Source organism: Tyto alba, unplaced genomic scaffold (assembly GCF_018691265.1).
Source record: "Tyto alba isolate M040663 unplaced genomic scaffold, T.alba_DEE_v4.0 Super-Scaffold_7, whole genome shotgun sequence".
NCBI lineage: Eukaryota > Metazoa > Chordata > Aves > Strigiformes > Tytonidae > Tyto > Tyto alba.
In genome coordinates, this window is record NW_024881328.1 from 5,450,538 (window position 1) to 5,468,802 (window position 18,265).

At 36.7% G+C, this 18,265-nt stretch overlaps 1 protein-coding gene across 6 annotated transcripts in view; it reads right to left on the reverse strand.

Moving 5' to 3' along the window:
• ARHGAP15 (Rho GTPase activating protein 15) overlaps positions 1-18,265 on the reverse strand; it is a 332,260-nt gene that overhangs the window by 269,281 nt on the left and 44,714 nt on the right. For all 6 annotated transcript variants that reach the window (XM_032997444.2, XM_032997445.2, XM_032997440.2 and 3 more), the window contains 3 exons: positions 12,218-12,292; positions 8,380-8,441; positions 5,663-5,750 (listed from right to left, as the gene is read on the reverse strand). In XM_032997444.2, coding sequence (XP_032853335.2) covers positions 5,663-5,750; positions 8,380-8,441; positions 12,218-12,292 — 225 coding nt within the window. The remainder of the gene's footprint in view (positions 1-5,662; positions 5,751-8,379; positions 8,442-12,217; positions 12,293-18,265) is intronic.

Here is an 18,265-nt window from a genome sequence, read left to right on the forward strand (position 1 = left end):
AACATACATCATATCTGTAAGGCAAGCTATCTCCTTTCTCCAAAAAAATTATAATTTCTAGCTCCTAAAGAAAAGGCTTTGGGGGCATGTGTGACACCCTGAAAGAGCTCAACACTAGGGTAGCTCCACACGGTTTGCTACTTTGCAATGTCAGTCCGTGCATCCTGGAGTGACACAGCTCTGTCTCCTCAGCTCCTCCGTATGGATGCAAATAATTCAAAGAGCAGATTTGTCTGCCTGTATCATTTACGTTGCTGGGAGTTGATGTAAAGCACAATAATCCTCATTTGCCATCTAAGCTCCTTCTCCGGGGACTCTGCCTGTGCAGCAGTTCTGGCAAAGCCCAGGTAGTTTAGAGTAGCCTTTGTAGATTAGGTTACTGCACATCCCAGACAATAAAAATACTACTGTTAACAGTATAAAGAGCTAATAAGTCCCTTTTGGGTAACATATGGGGTAATATCCACATAAAGTAATTAATCAGCTCGATGCATTTTTTTTTCCTCTGTTTTTAAGCCATTTTACCTTTAAAAAAGGGCATTGGTGATAAACACAGCAGACTTAACAGGAGTTAATGGTGGCCAGTCCAACATCAATCTCATAATCAGCTTTCCAAAGATTGCTCACTGAATTTCTCTGATGTTGTTACTAAAGGCTAAAAAAAAAAAAGCGTGTGTTCTCCAGAGCACTTTTGGGACAGGTAGAAAAGGACCTATTTAGGTTAAAAGAAGCAGAGTGTGGTACCCTGGTCAAGTAATTTGTAGCCAGAGTCTCTGGCAATTTTCAGTACTGGAGTTGTAATTATGTTCTCCATTTGCCAAACCATAAAACCACCACGGTTCAACTCCTTTAAAACTGACAGTTCTGTGTGTCTTTGTTCCTATTTTTTTTTTTTTTTTTTTTTTTTTAATGGAAGAAATATGTTGTTCAAAACAGAAGGATGTTCTTGTGGCTAAACCACTGAAAGAGCAGGGTTTGGATTTTTTTCCCCAACTCTGCCTCAGACTTCCTGCCTAAACCCTAACAAGAACTTAATAATTCTGAATTTTTAATAACAGATCAAATCTGTGTTGATACTTGATTTTACAAAGATGTCATGATATTTAATCAGTTAATATTTACATGGCAAAAGTGACAAAGTTGAAACAAAAACTAGACAACACCAACGTATTAGTACAAACAAATATTCAAATGAGGGAAAAAGATAAATTAATTTTCAAGTATCCCAGTACTATACTTTTATAAATAGGGCTATGGTGCTTCCTTTGACTCGATCACTATCCTTGGTCAGGAGATACCCCAGGGAAGTTTCTTCCATGAAACGACCCCATGCAATGACCAGGTCTGCACCGCACAGAGCAGGCAGCTCAGTAACCCGTCATGAACACACAACACAGCCATGTCTAGTGGGTCACCCTGCTTTCTTTGAAGAAATTATCCAAAAGGCTAGTTTGAGTCTGAAAATATTTTAACAAAGAAAGGCAGCTTTATTCTATCATCAGAGAGAGTAGAGAAAATTTTGAAACACATAATGAGATGAAAAGAAGAGATTAAAACATATATAAAGAAACGCGACATAGTTTCTTGATAGGGAGGGATACTGGGCTACGGAATATTTTCCTCAGGAAGACTGCCATGACATTTCACTCTGAAGTAAGAAAAAGCAATGGAAAGCCCAAGGAAGTTTTGCAGGAAGGTGGAATAGTGAGCTCTATAGGATTTTACCATCTCTAATTTCTATGATTGTACAAAAACATATATAGCAACAGGTCGTGGTCTCCTCTGTGCATTTAATGCACACACAGTTTAATTTTGTTGTTGTTGTAGTAATCTGGAATTTGTCTACAGCTCTGATTTTGTAATAAGCAGACGAAAAGTATAAGTATGTGTATCTCCTTTTTCAGAAAGGATGGGATGCAAGCTTATGGTGTTGGAAAGACGAACACCCTTCTGCTACATACAATAATCATTCAACTGGAAAACTTCTCTTGTGGAGAATTTAGCAGTTCTGCCCACAATGAGGAATGAGGTGTCTACGAACACCGTATGAGACTCATGGGTACGGCATAGCGTATCAAACTTCTGATGAAAGCTACATGCAAAACCCTTCAGATCCATCAATCCTGAAACTGCCCACCCTGCGCATCAGCCCTTCTGCACCGGGGTGGGGGGCCACACTATGGGAAGCCCTGCTTAAATCCGTAGGGACCCCAGGAAAATTGCCTCAGAATTAATTCTGGCCTAAACACGGTCCTGTTTCACAGCCTGCTTCCCAGTTTACGCATTACCCAGAGACACTGCAAGAGAGTGAGTTAAGGTTACTGGGAGAGCCCGAGAGCTCTGCGTCCTTGCTTTGTGTTTTGCAGTCAGAGCAATTATGTTACATCAATGTTGTTGGAGGGGGGTTACGCTGTAAATTGATACAAGTGTCTGCTACAATGAAATCTTCCTAAACATGAATATGGATTTCAGCAGCATTTTCACTCACTAAATTACTTTGCAGATGGGCTAATAACCTGAGGTTAAAATAACCTCTGTTGAATAAACTATCTCAGGGAATAAATAGAGTACTTTTTCTTGGTCGGAAAGACCAAGTGATAATAGAATTTAGCTCTGGTAAGAAAGGATGGAGCTGTGATCCGGTTAGATCACAATGTCCTTCATTTAAAATAAATAACAAAAAACAAAAAAAAAAAAAAAAAACAAAACCAAACAAACAACAAAACAAGTTATATTCATATGAATGATTAAAAAAAAAAAAAAAAGTATCAAAAGCATGACCACAAATGATCAAGGCAGCAGCAAAAGATAATGATTTAGCTACATGGGATGCAAACTTGCATTTTCAGTAATATTTGTAAACAAGCTCATTTTCTGAATCTCTCCTCTGTGTGCTTTAATTGTTGTGCTCTAACCATTGCTAATAATAATATCCAATATTGTCACTAGCCTCACCAGAAAGCTCTGGAACCCAGACTCCTCCATGCAAATCAATAGGAAAGTTGTTATAGTGAGTCCTACATCTACAATCGTACAAAGGAACATCTAAAACTCCTTTTAGCTATTACTAGTTCTTTGCATTAGAATATTACTAAAGATTTTGGTAGATATAACTTTAAATCACCTCTAAATGTTACCCTATCATCAGAAAAAGGGGTATGATTAGAATGTGCTTTCATTTCCCTCTCTCCTGTTGCCTTTATTGTGCAATAACGTCCCTCTTATAATGATGCTGTCTTATTCTAAATTTTCACTTCATGTACCATATTTAATAGTTAATAATTAATGAATTAATATCTTTATAATACAAAAGAACAGTAATCTTTTTGTTAAGTCACATCATTTTCCTGCTAAAAATAATGCTTTTTTTATAAGTCATATTATCGTGAATGAGCATTGCCTTTATTGCATTATTTAACGGTTGAGCTCCTGTTTTTCCAAAATAAACTACATCTGAAAAAAAAAAAAAATCAAAAAAAAAAAAAAATCAGTAAACAAATGATTTCTAATGAATCCTTTTTGTATTATTTCCTTTCCACTATCAAAATTATATCTGGTTTAATGGTTTACAAAGTAAATAAGCATTGCATTTCATTTATCAAATGAGATCAACATGCAAGTTTAGCTTTTTTTGATGTGTGAAATTTGGGGTTAGGAAATTGGGTTATAAGATTTTGAATACTGACAGCTCTTGTTGTTTTCAAGCTTTGCCCAATGTTTATTTACCACTGCATATAAGTTATAGGCATCAGACAGAATATATCTTTATCAGCTTTTTTTCCCCTAGTGAACATTATGTTCACATCTGCAGTGCTCAGATCTAGCACAGAATAAAAAAATACCCCCACTTTTATTTTTTTCCCCATAACGAGCAAAATGTGGGATTGATATGTCTGTGTCCATCCTAGCACAGGAGGCAGTAGCTGTTATTTCACCAGTTTTGAGCACTGGTGAGGACTGAGATTTCAGGGAAAGGAACTGACTTCTGAGAGGATCCCTTCTCAAAACACACCTTAATTTTTTGAGTTAAACAGATTGAGATCTGGGCCAGAGTCCCATTCTCCAGGCAGGTATGCTTTAGTAACTAAACGCTTAAAGAGCTAATGGGAATTTTAACCATGTGTAGGAGTCTCAGAGAAAGTCTCCTGTGCGTTGAATTTCCACTGGCCCATTTATCTCCTGGGATTTGGTTGAGGGCTTGAAAAGAGATAGGAGAAGAGGCAGATGGTAGAAGTGCAAGTAAATTATAAGATTACTTCTAATACATTTACCTGAGACTTTTTTTTAAATAACATACAATTCAACTTTAAGGAAAACATGATTCTGAAATCATCTTCAATCCAAGATATACTGTTTTCATGGCTGCAGATAAGTAGTATTTTCCATCTGTACTAGCACAAACACAAGCAGAAAGTGCCAGATTTCTCCCTTTACTTACTTTTATTGTTTCATCTATTATTTTTATTTTTGTTCAACCTTCACTTTCTTTCCAAAAAAGTAATGCATGGAAAGATGTTCTTTAAAGATGATTTTATGTCAGGTAGCACTGTTAGATCAAGAATATATAGAAGAAAAGGTTTGTATCACCTGCCATGGAAAAAAAAAAAAAATAGCTTATTGTTTGTGACTTCTGCCAAAGAGAGCACCTTTGTGACCACTCATCATGTCAATGAGATTTGGCAGGTTTGATCAGGCCTTGAGAGCCTTTCACAACAGGGCTTTGTCAAATCTGTCCCTTCACTGCCCACAGTGTCACACATTTACCGAATTCCCCTTTTGTTGCCCACATTCAGGTTCGTAGGCTCAAACTCGGCAGTGACTAGCACCGAAGGGATACATGCCGTTATTGCTTGCGCAACGTAGCTGTCACATCTCCGAAGATTAAGATCAGTGGTTTTTCCTTGGGGCACAATAAAAAGGTACTGCAAATTTCACTTTGTAGTAACTACAGGCTACAGAAATTACATTAGCTGCATTAGATGGAGTCATAGAAATATTCAGGAAGGTTAGCAGGATATGGTAGATGTCACATTTATACTACGATAAAAAATCACTTTGCTAACTTATAATGTTTTCTGCTTTGGTAACACCCTATATTAAAGGTGCCATTTATAAATAATTTATTATTATTTATTAATGTATAAGCCACTTTATAGGATGGTAGATAACAACTTAAATTCATGTATTAAAGATGCACATACATGGTTTAATACAATTTACGTCTCACAATATCCTTTGCAACAGATTCTCATCGCATCATCTGTTACGCATTTATTACTAATGCATTTTATAACATACTTTATAATACATTATTTGAGGAAGTAGCTGCATTTAGTGATCATTTTCATAAATAAGAATAAAGCATTTATAAATGGCACCTTAATTTAAAGTGTTACCTTCACATTACTGGATAGTCACTCACCATTTGTCTTATTTTGCAATTATTCTCAAAATGTACCTCTTAATAAAGGACATGCTAAGTCCTATTTCTTCTCATACACTGTATCTGATTAAAACTTTATCAAGGCATTTTCCTTCAGCTGCTCTCAAACCTTTGAAGGTTGCCAGCTCAGTCTGAATTTGTCTTATGTAAACACCAAGCTTTTTATACTGAAATAACAGTTGCAAGGAAGCTGAATATATTGGATGGTTGATTGCCTACCAGGTTGGCCAGCGCCGGCTGCTTGGATTCTTTGTAGAATTCCATTTTCCGAGCAGTGAGAACAATCCAAGATGTGGACCAGTTTTTCCTTAAAAATAAAATAAAAGAAAAAGAAAAAATTGAGTAAGCCTTGCAATCAGGAGGTAAGAGGTGCTCCATTTGTAGACTTGGTTTTTAATTATTTCATGTCAGAAGCAAAAATGGTCTAAAGTCACTATCGGGAATGCACTTCCACCAATATTGAAGGAATTTCACCAAGCATTATACCTGAACGTGACCTAACAAAGTTTGAAAGCCTTCTTTCTCCTTATTCATGTTCTGAAGCCTAACTATGTTCCTTTTCCACCATGGTCCCTTAACCACAAGAAAACAGTGGGATTATTCACACATGCTTGAAGTTCACATATACTTAGAGGACTCCAAAGTAGCTGGTGTCCTTCTGGTAACTAATACTTAAATTAGAACCAAGAAGGATTGAATGTAAATTCAATCTGACTATACAGAGCTCAGCAAAAGGTCTATTTTGAAAGGTTCTAAATACTTTCTCCTTTCCTGAAATTAAAAATTTATGGGAGAACAAGGAAAATAATGACGATATCTGAAAGAGGCTTAAGTAACCATTAAACATCAGGAGTTCACAATACAGCCCTTGAGACCTGCCAAACTTCTGGGACCAGGGAGGATTCAAAATACACAGATATATGAAATAGTGTCCCCTGATGCAGAAGAACATAATAATCAACTCAGAAGAAAATGCTATTATATTACATCTAATGTAATGCTTCAAACCACCACATAATCATAAACAAATGGATCCGATAGAAAACAATTTTAAGATCAACATCTCAAGTTTGACTTTCCAATTTGGGGGTCACGACCTCTGATATTTACAAAAAATACTCATTTACCCAACTATGTTTTATGTGAATGTAAATCCCAAATCTGAACATTTTAGAAGAAACCTGAAAAGGCGCGTGGCACTCAGGCTGTTTCACGTGTATACTGCAGTGCATTAAAAAGGAGGGAGATGACTGTAAGGACATGGAGGGCCCAGGGAGGAGCTGTTAGAAACCCTTTTTCCTCTCTTTAGTCTTTCCTAGTCTCTTTGAGTTTTTTCTATTTAGGTACTCCTAACTCAAACACACCCATTTTTTATTCTAGCAAAACCTGGCTTTGTTGAATTTAAAAGCCTGTCTGTCTTCTTCATGATGCTCACTTCCAGATCCATCTCAAAGCTCTGCTGCACTCGATATCTCATCAAACCACACATCAGGCATAACAGGCAGTTTTTCTATTAATGACTTTCCTATTCAATATGTTTCAGCTGTCAGCTTAAGGAGCATAACCAATATTACAGATGAAGCCCTAACGCCACTGGCATTATCAGAGGAACTTGCATTCACTTCAGAGTGGGCAGGATTTCACCCAGCATGATCTAACGATCATCCCTAAAATATGGCCAACAAGAGGCAACAGTGAAAGAAACTCTCTGTGAAGGAGATTAGTACATCTGAAGAAAATAGGACTGCATTTTTTACGACATGTTAATGGAGAAAAAAAAATAAAGAGGGAGACATTGAGGAAGTGAAAGAAACAGTAGGGTGCGACCCGACTCGTGGGGGCTGCAAAAGGCACCCCGAGCGTTGCAGACGCATTTGCATTCTGTCAAACGGACACCTGATGGCAGCACGTTATAGCTTCAGCCCTGCTCGCAATCTCTGAGGCTATTTAAAAATACGATATTGTTCAGGGCTGTTTAAAAATACAAGTGGCCGAGCTACGCTGCTTCCTCCCTGTGCCCACGCCGAGCCGGCACGCAATGCCGAGCCACAGAGATGCTCTGTGCTAAGGGGCCCCCGTGCACTGGGAAGGTAAAACTCCCTCCTCGTCTGAGCACCTTCACGCACACACTCTGCAGGAGCTTCTGCCAGTGTCCAAAGTGGCGGATAGAGCAGTACTGGTTTCAGTGCCTTTTCCCAAAATGCAAGTTACACCATTTTCTGACGGCACCCAGCTGCAGCAAGCTTGGCCAAGTGTGGACTATGTCCTTGCTTCAAGTGAGACGTTGGGCTAGGTGACCTCCAGACTCCCTTTTCAACCAGCATTTATTGTTTAGCACTATACAGGCATGAGAACTTATTACTAGGCTCCTTTCTTGAGGCAGAAAATGTAATATTTCACATTATTGTCTCATTCTCATTGGTAACATACAGTGTCGGTCACATCACTGCTACTACTTCACAGGCACCTAAACACAGGAAACCATACCAAACCCTTCCATAAAAGGCAGCATTAATATTCACATTACTTTCAACATAAACAGTGCTAAGTGAGTAAGTGCTGACCACTTTTGATAATCTTGTCTTGGCATCCCTGTGGCGTCACCACATGGGTGGTTCCTACATCCCATCCTTGACCCTTCAAGCACACAGCACCAAAAATCTGTCCACTGGAAAATATGTTACTGGTTTGCCTAGTGCCTTAAGGTGATCCTTAAAATGTGTATAATATATATAATATAGAGGCTAATATTGACACATGCTCATTACAAGCAATGAGCCCATTGACTGCTGTCACTTGGTTTCTGGGACTGTAATCATGCATTGGCTTAATACTGAAACAATAGCAATTAGCAACAATTGTAGCTATATATAGGTAAACATTCATCGACTCTGAATTTTGCAACGAAAAAGTTCTGTAGTATTCATATATAATACCTTAATTTCTTGCCACCATCTGCTATTTTAGCTTTTAGAAGATAACCTTCTTTCTCCACTACCTACAAGAAAGGGAAAAAAACATGTCATAACCATGTTATTAATTCAGACAAACAAATCCACTAAGTACACACATAAGAGTCTGCATCTAGCTAATCTAGTGGGGGGGAATTTTGACATTAATTCTCAGTTTAGTCGCATATTTTTTCTGATACAGTCAGTTCTTTTGAAAATTTCCAAACAAAGTTTAAAGTCACTTAGTACACAGAATTCATCTTTAAAAAAAAATAAAATATTTGTTAAGTTAGAAGAAACTTATTTTAATGCAAGCAAAGTTTCTAACTATAAGCAAAAAATCAATTAATTGAAAATATATTGTAAGTAAATTATGTCAAGGTATCATTTCATATATTGTGTCGCAGAAGTCCATATTTCATTGATAGCTATGAGGGACATACCATACTTCTGTAAAAACTTATTGCTTCTTACCTTCTAAAGGTAGTCATGTTTAGGGATAACCAATGTCAGAGAAACATTAAATGTCTGTACAACAGGAAAAGTTACACTGCTTTCATACATGCCACATTTTGCTTTGAGTCAGCACCAAAAGAAGGCTCATGCGAGATGCTAGAACACATCATGATTTTAAGTGGTGCTGCCTTTCGGATGAGCTCTGGTATGGAGGCACTCACCCCTCACAGCCCTTAAAAAGTCACACTTCAGTGGGCTGTGCGCATCCGTGTGCAGGGAGAACTTGTCTTCAAGTTTCCAGATGAACTAAATGATCTCATAGTATGGTGCAGAAAACCAGATTGGGCAGTTCTTTCAATTCTTGACATACAAGTTGAAATGGGAACTATAACAAAGGAAAACACAGCTGTGTTGTGCGTTTTCCAAAATAACCCAAAAAGGCAAAGCCTTTAGCTATTACCTATACCGAGCAATGTGTGATATTAGCAACCTGACATCACCTTTGTAGATCCCATACCCTGCCCTTGCTGTTACTGAAACCCGGTCCCCTTTCTGTGGCACCAGAACAGGGCAAGGACTGTGCCAGTATGCACCAGTCTGTGATGTCTGGTTGTAGGGTACCAACGTTGTGCTTCAGTTCTGGCATATTAGAAGCAATTCCTAGGCCTGCTCTTTTGTTTGCATTTCTCTCGATTTGTGCTGCTCCACACCACTGAACAGTCTCTTTAAGCCAAAGGCCTTTGCAGACCCTTTGTGACCTGTGATCTGCTGAAAAATCCCTTGTACAGCTGTAACACATGATTTGGGATAGGGGTTGTTTCTGGCTATGTAAATTTATATTTAAAAATTAAAAACCAAACAAAACAAGATGACAGGTCTTCAGCCAAACCCATTGACTTGCCATCTCATCATGTCTTATTAGCTAAGGATGTCCCAACCGTGTTGATAATGGGAACAGAAGCAAAACTGTGATTCCTCGTGTGTTTGTTTTCTCTTTCAAACACTACTGAGTCAGTGACTGACTCGGATATTAGAAACTCCATGAGGTCTTTATAGTAAATTATGTCACAAGGAAATTTTGTAACAATTTCAATAGAATTTTGCTGTCTGCAAAGTCATTAAATAACAATAAAACATGCTTTAACATGCAACATAAGGATTTTCAAATCAAACGTATCTGTTATTTTGATTATAGAAAATATCAAGATATTAACAGTGTGGTATGTTTAACTGTTTCCTTAGATTTTGTCTGTTGCTTGTATACAGCATATAATGAAATAGATACTGTGTACATACGTGTCTGTACCTATGAAAAGGTCTGTAGGTCTGTGGACAATGATTTCAGTGACATTCTCAGATGGGTACATGTGGATTAGTGTGTGCATTTTCTATAATTTTTACTTATCTCATGCAAATTCCTGTCATGCTTATGATTGCCATAGAAAACCCAGAGATAAAGTATATAGGGATTGTCATGCACAGTCATGTCACTATTTATCTAGTAATGGATGGATGATTTATTACAGCTAAAATAAGACTTAATCCCAATCTCTACCTACTTACTTTTTTTTTTTTTTTTTAATCAAACTTACTTTACATCTTTCAATATTTTTCTTCCCCTTCTAACCCTTAATTCTTGTAACATAAAGCTTCTGGTGCTTGGCTAGGGCCAGAGATGCCAAATAACTTATGAGAAAGGTAATTATTTTTAATATTTCTACCCATCTGGAAACAGAAATTGGGAGGAGCATTGGCTAAACATTCAAGCTGCTGATTGCTTCTCTGAACCAGACCCAAAAGCTCATGCACTCAAAGTTTACCAACAACCCTTCCCAAACTATTATTTTAACCAATCCAAAACTAAAGGCAAATGTGATTTTCAACATCAGATCTGAATCACCTCTATTCTCACGTTTTGGGAAGTTAAAAAATTAATGTGTTTCCAGATGAAAATGCTCAGTTGTATTTTCCTTATAATTGGCTTAAACTAGGATATAAAATCCAGTGACAAATGCTGGGCATATAAATATCCTGATTTAAATTACATAGCTCAAATCCGCCATTTGATTTTAATTAAACAGCTCAAAATTAAACAGTTCAAAAATACAAGAACTTCAGTTGGTATGAGACCTCTCAGTGCTAAGCAAAGTAACTCTTATGTATTGCTTTAATTGAATTAGTACAGGTGGTCTTCATTACTTGACAATGTACACTGTTTTCTCTGTAATTAGTATAAAGGGCATTTATGGAATTACAAAACAACTTTATCACAAAGATAAATAAAAAGTTTTCTAGGATGACCCCAATATTTTTATAACCTCTGTTCGGGGTGCTATATTTCTCTTGCTTACCATTTGTTAATATTCCCTTTTCTGTTCTACTTGTTCTCAAAAAAATACTTCCAAGGCAGCTCAAGATCAGTTTACAATACTTCTGCAAATGGATGATATTAGTTTTACAAAAATACCAAATAAAGCCTAATGATATGTTCTGTCTTTCTGTCTCAATAAATATCATCATTTGTTGTTAGACTGCTGCCCTTCCTGCACCTTTTCAGCATATGGAAGGTTGAAAAAAATGACCCCAAATGCCCTGAAGAATTAACATAGAAAACAGAAAACTGAATTATTGTGTGGGGTTTTGTTTGTGTTTTTTTTTTTTTTTTATTCTATTATTATTTAATTTTTAAAAGAATATTAAAGATCAGAGTACATATATATAAATATTTGTGTTTCTAAATCATAAAAAAAAAAAAAAAAGACTGTCATGAGCTAAAAGTATTAGTAACTATAAGGAAAAGTAATTATCACTATCACATATAGGTTCTATAATTTTCTTAGTTCAAAGAATTCAAAGCTTCTGAACCTAATCCTGAAAAGTTTGTGTAGGTAAAAGTACCACTAATACCAACATTTCTTTGATGAACTTATATTTGTATATTCATTTTCTTTTGATAGAAAAACCTATGTGCTTCTCCTTCCCTCTAGATTCTTTTAATGTCAGGGAAAATTATATTAAATTTCATGAGCACTTTTACTTATAAAAATAGATATTAATATTAAAAACACCTTAATATGGGCAAAGACAGTACAAAGACATGGTCGCATTCCTTTATACCGAGTATTAATACTGATGAAACATCAGTCTAGCACAATTGAATTAACAGCAAAGTCAAGCTCTATAAATTGCTCTGTACCTTCTAAAATTATTCTTTTTATTGATTAATCAAAGTACCTCAAATCCCTTAACATCTTGAGGCATCCAAAGCCTTATGTACTTATTCTTTAGTAAAGCGTGTGTAACATTTACATTATAAACATTTAAAATAAGAAGAGTGATTTATCAGTGCTATAGAGCAATTGCTTACCGTGTGGTCCTGTGTACTAATGATGTCTGCAAGCATTAAGTTATGCTGGGAATGATTTCTTCTATGACGATTTACCTAAAAAAATAATAATTCAAGGATTTAAATTCAAAGAGAATTCAAATACATGCAGGTAAAGATGGACCAACAAATTTAATTACTGGGAATGCACAGCATGCATTGGATGGAGTTTTGGAAACCTGGTTTCTTTCAGCACTGCTTTTCTGTGGAAACTGGTAATCCTCTGAACGCTGCGTATTTGAAATGTACAGCTATTAAACTCTAAACGTCTCCAGTATAAATGTGTTTCTTCGTGATGTCACATTGGCAAATTTACCTCAAATCTAACCAACTGAAAACAATCATTTTAAATTATGGCTTTTCCATCAGGAATCTCAAGATTTGCTTAACTGGTTAGGTGCTCTTAAACCCATTTTACAGAAGTGTGACCTTAAGGCCACAAAACAAGTCAATAAAGAAACTAGAAAATAGTTGGGAATGAGCACATAATAGATAAGGTATGTTTAAACTGCCTTAAAGGCTATTTCTAAAATCTCCATGTCTGCAAGGATACATCAATACCGGACTCTTGATTCCTCAATTGTTCCCAAGTACTGAGTCCTTGATTTCCTCCAGCTCCCTCTTTTCTAGGAGGAAGCCAGTATAACCATCTGTGACTTAACTGTGGAAAGTTATTACATTATACCAGAAATTATTAAGACTAAATAAAAGCTTCATCACAAATCAAGTGTTTGGCAGAGCTCAATAACATATTTTTTCCTTACAAATCTGCAACAAAGAACAGGTCATCCAAATGTGTGTGCATATATATGTATATAAAACCTTTACTGCTTAAATTCAATGTCAATCAATAATATAATTTAGACTTGGGATCCTGTAAAATTCAGTGATTATCTCCCCTTTTAATTGAAGCCAAAAAGTAAACAACAAAATATAGTCTCAACCAGTTTCTACTATATTCATCATAATGCATTCTCTTTTTCCCTATTAAAACAGAGTTAACCAAAAGTCATAATGTATTCTGTTTATATTGAAGTGTCTGAATATAGAAAATGTTCTTAATTAATCCAGAGGGCCACGCTCAAAAAACAGTTAAACATATTATGATCCCATATTTTTTCTCCACACATTGCTTTCATGTTTATTTGTAAGCACTAACATTTTTAAGCCTTGAAATCTATATCCTAGATACCGCTCTACTCTCCTAGTCAGAGCTAATGAGCTTAATGAATTACCAGTTCTAAATTTAATACAAACATTTCAAAGAATGAGATAAAACATTCTTCACAATTCAAAAGTTTCTCTGACCTATTTATGAAGAATATCACTTAACAATTTCATTAAGGGTGAGTAACAGCTGGTGACATGGCTGTGTCCTAAAGTGTTTTTCTCTCTTAATATTCTGCATCTTAAGCAATCGAGCTTTCATAAGAAATACTTTAGTTAGTGGCAGTCCCTCCTTTGGGGAGAAAAAAAATGTCAGACCACATTTTCTGTATTTTGCAATCTTGTTTTCGGGAGTGTCATGTTCCTGTTTTATTAGCGTGTAGGGTAAACAAGAATGATTTGCTGATGCTATTGAGAGAACTTTTAAGATTACAGTCTTTTTATTTAGATTTTGGATGGAACTTAATATTAATGCAGGCAGAGGCATGTATATAAATTCAAAATAAATTAATTCAATTTATCTTTTTCTTTATCTTTACTGTTCAACAACTCTGAAGGTTCAATAGTGCTCAAGACATATAACTAAACTATTCAGGTCTAGATTATAGAAAGTCTTTCTTACCCATATCCCCCATTCTAATTATTCCTTGACAGACAACAGAGCATATTGCCCAGCAATGCTTTCTAAAATATATTCTTCACTCATCCAAATTAAATAGTAAGATATACCACTACTCCACAGTATCTTTTTTAACATTCATACTACTCTCTCCAGGAATCATACACGTCTGTTGGGGGCCCTATATGCAACTTTGTGAAGTGTACAACACCGATCAGAGATTTCGGTCTGGTCTTTGGTTCAGTGATCAGAGCATTAGCAAAAGCAATGCTCACATTTGATACATGCTAAAAAGAATGTATCAGAGGCATTAAATCCATCCACAACCAAATGAAGAAAAAAGATAGTAAAAAGTACTATTTTTGTAGTACTAACAAATTATTAGTGGTAGTGTAATAAAAAGACAATAATAAGATTTCCAGGAAATATTAAAGGCTTTAAAAAAAAAAAAAATTCTAGTTATGCATGATATTATGTACTTTAAGAACCTTTTCCCTGTATGCAAAGCGGAAGTGTTAAGATAAACTGCGTATGTACAGGGAGAAAGACTAGACCTCTCACCTGATTATTTAACGGGATATTTTTGCTAAAAAGGTATTTCTCTCATAGGGCAAAAATAGAAGAAATTACATTACTTCATAACCCAGCAATGAGCAATCTCATACAAGAAAGTCCTGAAGTTCCAAAGTCTGAATCTAGTTACAAAAATACAATGAAAATCCACAGCTATGTAAGCCAAAATCAAGCTCTTCTGGAAAAACACCCCAAATATTTGGCTTACAAATGGAATTAATGTAAACTTCAACAAAGTTCTTACTTATTTATACCAGTCTTTTGGTTTAGAAATAAAAATTAAAAAAAAAAAAAATCAAAACAGTTTGAAAAACTGAGCAACAAGAGAGGCAATATATTCTTTAAGACTGATTTTATAAAAATCCAGCAGGCCTTATACGAATTTGGTCTTAGATATATTTTGCAAATACTGCTAAATGACTTGGTTATATCACATTCTTTATGATATATTCAGATCAATGTTAGAATGCTCTTAGTGGAACCTGGGTGACAGCAGTCAACATACTCATGTTCCAATATACTCACAGTTTTTCAGTGGTGTATCAAAATATTCAAGGGGAAGTGTGGGCTCAATTATTTTCATTTTTTCATTCAGTTTTTAATAGACCATAAAGGAGATGTTTTGAGATTTATTTTTTTGTCTCTATAGCTCCATTCAATTACCCTAACAAATAGAAGAAAAACCTAAATATTATCTGTCACAAGTCCTCTACCTCACCTCCCAGGGTATGATGAAAGGCAGAGATTTACAGAAGTTCATGAGATCCCTTTTTGGGAAAGGCAGCTTATCAGCAGTTTTCTGATTTGATGAACATTCTTCAGTCAGCAACAATGTCACCTGCAGCATTAAAAATCCACTCTGCGAGCGCTTGCAAGTCTGTGGGCAAGTCTGGTTTTGTTAAATTCAGCCTCAGCAGGCCCCCCCTTTCCCTTAGCTAAAAGGGTATCCATCTCCTACCAGAGTTATTTCAGCATCTAAGCACTAATCCGTCATCATCCTTTCTACAAAGGCAAAGCCTCCATTACATATGCCTGGTATCCTGGAGTGAAGGGACAGCCACCTGACAACTGCTGTTTTAACACTGATGAAGTAAAATACAATAACCTGATGTTTAATTTCATTTCTTTATGTTCCCATTTGTTCTTTAAATTCTCCCTCTTTTTGTGGGAATCCATCACAACTAACTCATTTCTACTCTCTTCAAATAGCACGGCATGGATTTAAATAGAGACTCGGAGGACTGATTTGGATTTTATTTCCCATCACAAGCATATTTCTGACCTAATTCATCTAGTCAATGAGAAGCAGCATACTTCTTTTTGATTTCAACCAAACCTAACAAAACCACCTAGCATTTCTCAAAAGGCCCAGACAGGCTGCTTTAGTGCAAAGTACAGACAAATAATTATTTCCTGAAACAACATTCTGAATTCACGTGTGTCCCTAAATAATTAAGATAATTGTAAGACATTTTTAAGTATTTTCCAAGATTATCAAATAAGTCATTTGGCACAGGTTATTTACCCACAAACGTCACCTACAAGTAACCTGGGAAAACCAGAGTTTGTTCAAACAAGCAGCACCTGGTACAGTAGAGCTCTGCTTTGGATGAGAAACTCTGGGATGACATCTACCTGCTGTTTTCTCCATCAATCACTGTACTGCTTCATCAAGGAGAATGTTCTCATGGAGGTTTTATTAGGTTTTTACCAAAAAAAAATTGTCATGCTGTTCATGCTTTAACCTTTCTTTTTAGGGATCTAACTATTGTTCTGTTTCATACTACCCACACTGCAATCATGTATGTGGAGATTCATTCATAAGCACCCAAAAAAATAGAGAAAGCCCCTACTGTTGAACCTCTACTACTACATGTTGCTCTGCTCTGGACCTGATCCAGCAAAGCACTCTACAATGTGCTTAAGTGTTTTCCTGGATCAAGGCCAGAACACTCCATTCTTTATAAGATCGAAGTTACTGGTGGCAGCTTGAAAGTTTGCAATAAAAGTACAAACTAGCCACATAAACTCTTGTGAAGACCATTCTCTCAACAGAGAAGGAAGGGTGATACCTGATTTAGTGACGTTTGTGGTCATTTTGTTCCCAGTCACTCCCATACTGCAGTGGCAACTCATAATTACTTAGACAGAGAAACTTAACAAAAATGTATTGTGGCATTCCTTAATGGCCCCATCCCTTGAAGGACACCTAAGCAATGGCAAGAGAAAGGAAAATCCTGTAACATTTCACTCACTTCCACGCTCAAAGTGATTTGTTTTGTTTCAAATATCCAGTCTTGGGCAGTATGGCAAGTCCGTCATTATCTACAGAAGTTAATTGGAACAGCTCTGCTATGGTTTCTTTTCTGCCGAAAGGCACTGAGAAAATCCCATGGGGCTGCCCACTCAGAGATGCTCCTTTGTCATCTCAGCAGCTTTTGGTCCTTCCTCAAGAAAGGGAGGCTGTCAAGAAACAGTGGGAACAATCCCTTTCTCCCCTGACCCACTGCAGCGGATGCTCTCTGTGCACTAGAGCTGTGCAATAGCTCAGCAAAAGTCCCCTTTCAGCCCCAGAGAAAGCTCCTGTGTCCCACCAGGCTCCTTTCCCACAGCCACGGCCACTGGTGCCCCTGTCTTCCTCTGGAGCCCTCCTAATGCCATCCTGCAGAGGGTTATGTTAGAATCACATATTTTGGGGTTTTATTTTCCTCCTTGCTTGTCCCGAAGAAATTTATTCAGAAGAAAATTTAATAGAGACTACAAGGCAGTATAACATGACATTAATGCTCTCTGCTATTTTTTTTTTCTTTTTAAAGCTTGCAGGGAGAGAGGTACAACAATATTCTGAATTCACCTGCCCTCACCAGCCTTCATTTTCTTCTCCTTCTCCATCCCCAGACCTCCAAAAACTCATTACTACACAGGTGATCAAACGCTTTGCTCAGGAATAGGAACTTGCATGGATGGAACATTTGTGCACTGGCTACAGACCAGACAATTTCTCTATGCATCATTTAATAAGAAAACCACTTCACAGTCCTTACAAGCTTGAGTTTGTTACATATGACATACTCTCAGCAGAATCTGCAGACTGAAATCAGTGGGGGGAAAAAAGAAAGCAAGCAGGATTGTGTTGCATTCCCCCTGCATGTCTCCCTTTGAGCACACTGCCCTCTATACTCAGTTCAGATCTCCAGAGCCTGTGAAAATAATGATAATGGTTTTGCTTCCCTTGACCTCTTGCTCCCTTATAAATCAGAATCCTATAGACCTTTCCCACAGCGCGAGGGTACTCCTTCGTATTTGAAGACTGTGAAGGTAAGTATTTGACATCAAGGCAATTTAATCATGTGGGCGTGCTCCCTGCCTTCAGAACTTGCTGTAGACAAGCACCACGGTGCTTTTACTGGGGGAGTATCTCAATTTATTCAGCTGCTTCATTCATGAAATAAGAGCAAAATAATTATTCAGATCCTAGTTTAAATTTCAACCCGTGTTAAGATGAACTGATTCTCTGTGATCAGCGAATAAATAATCATGAGTCTGATTATAAAACATTGTCTGTTTGAAACTATGTCACTTTGTTCCAAAAAATGTTAGAGGGGTGATCCAAATTCAGGGTATCCGATTTGGGCTAATATTTTAACTCCAAGTATAAGCCTACATCAAGC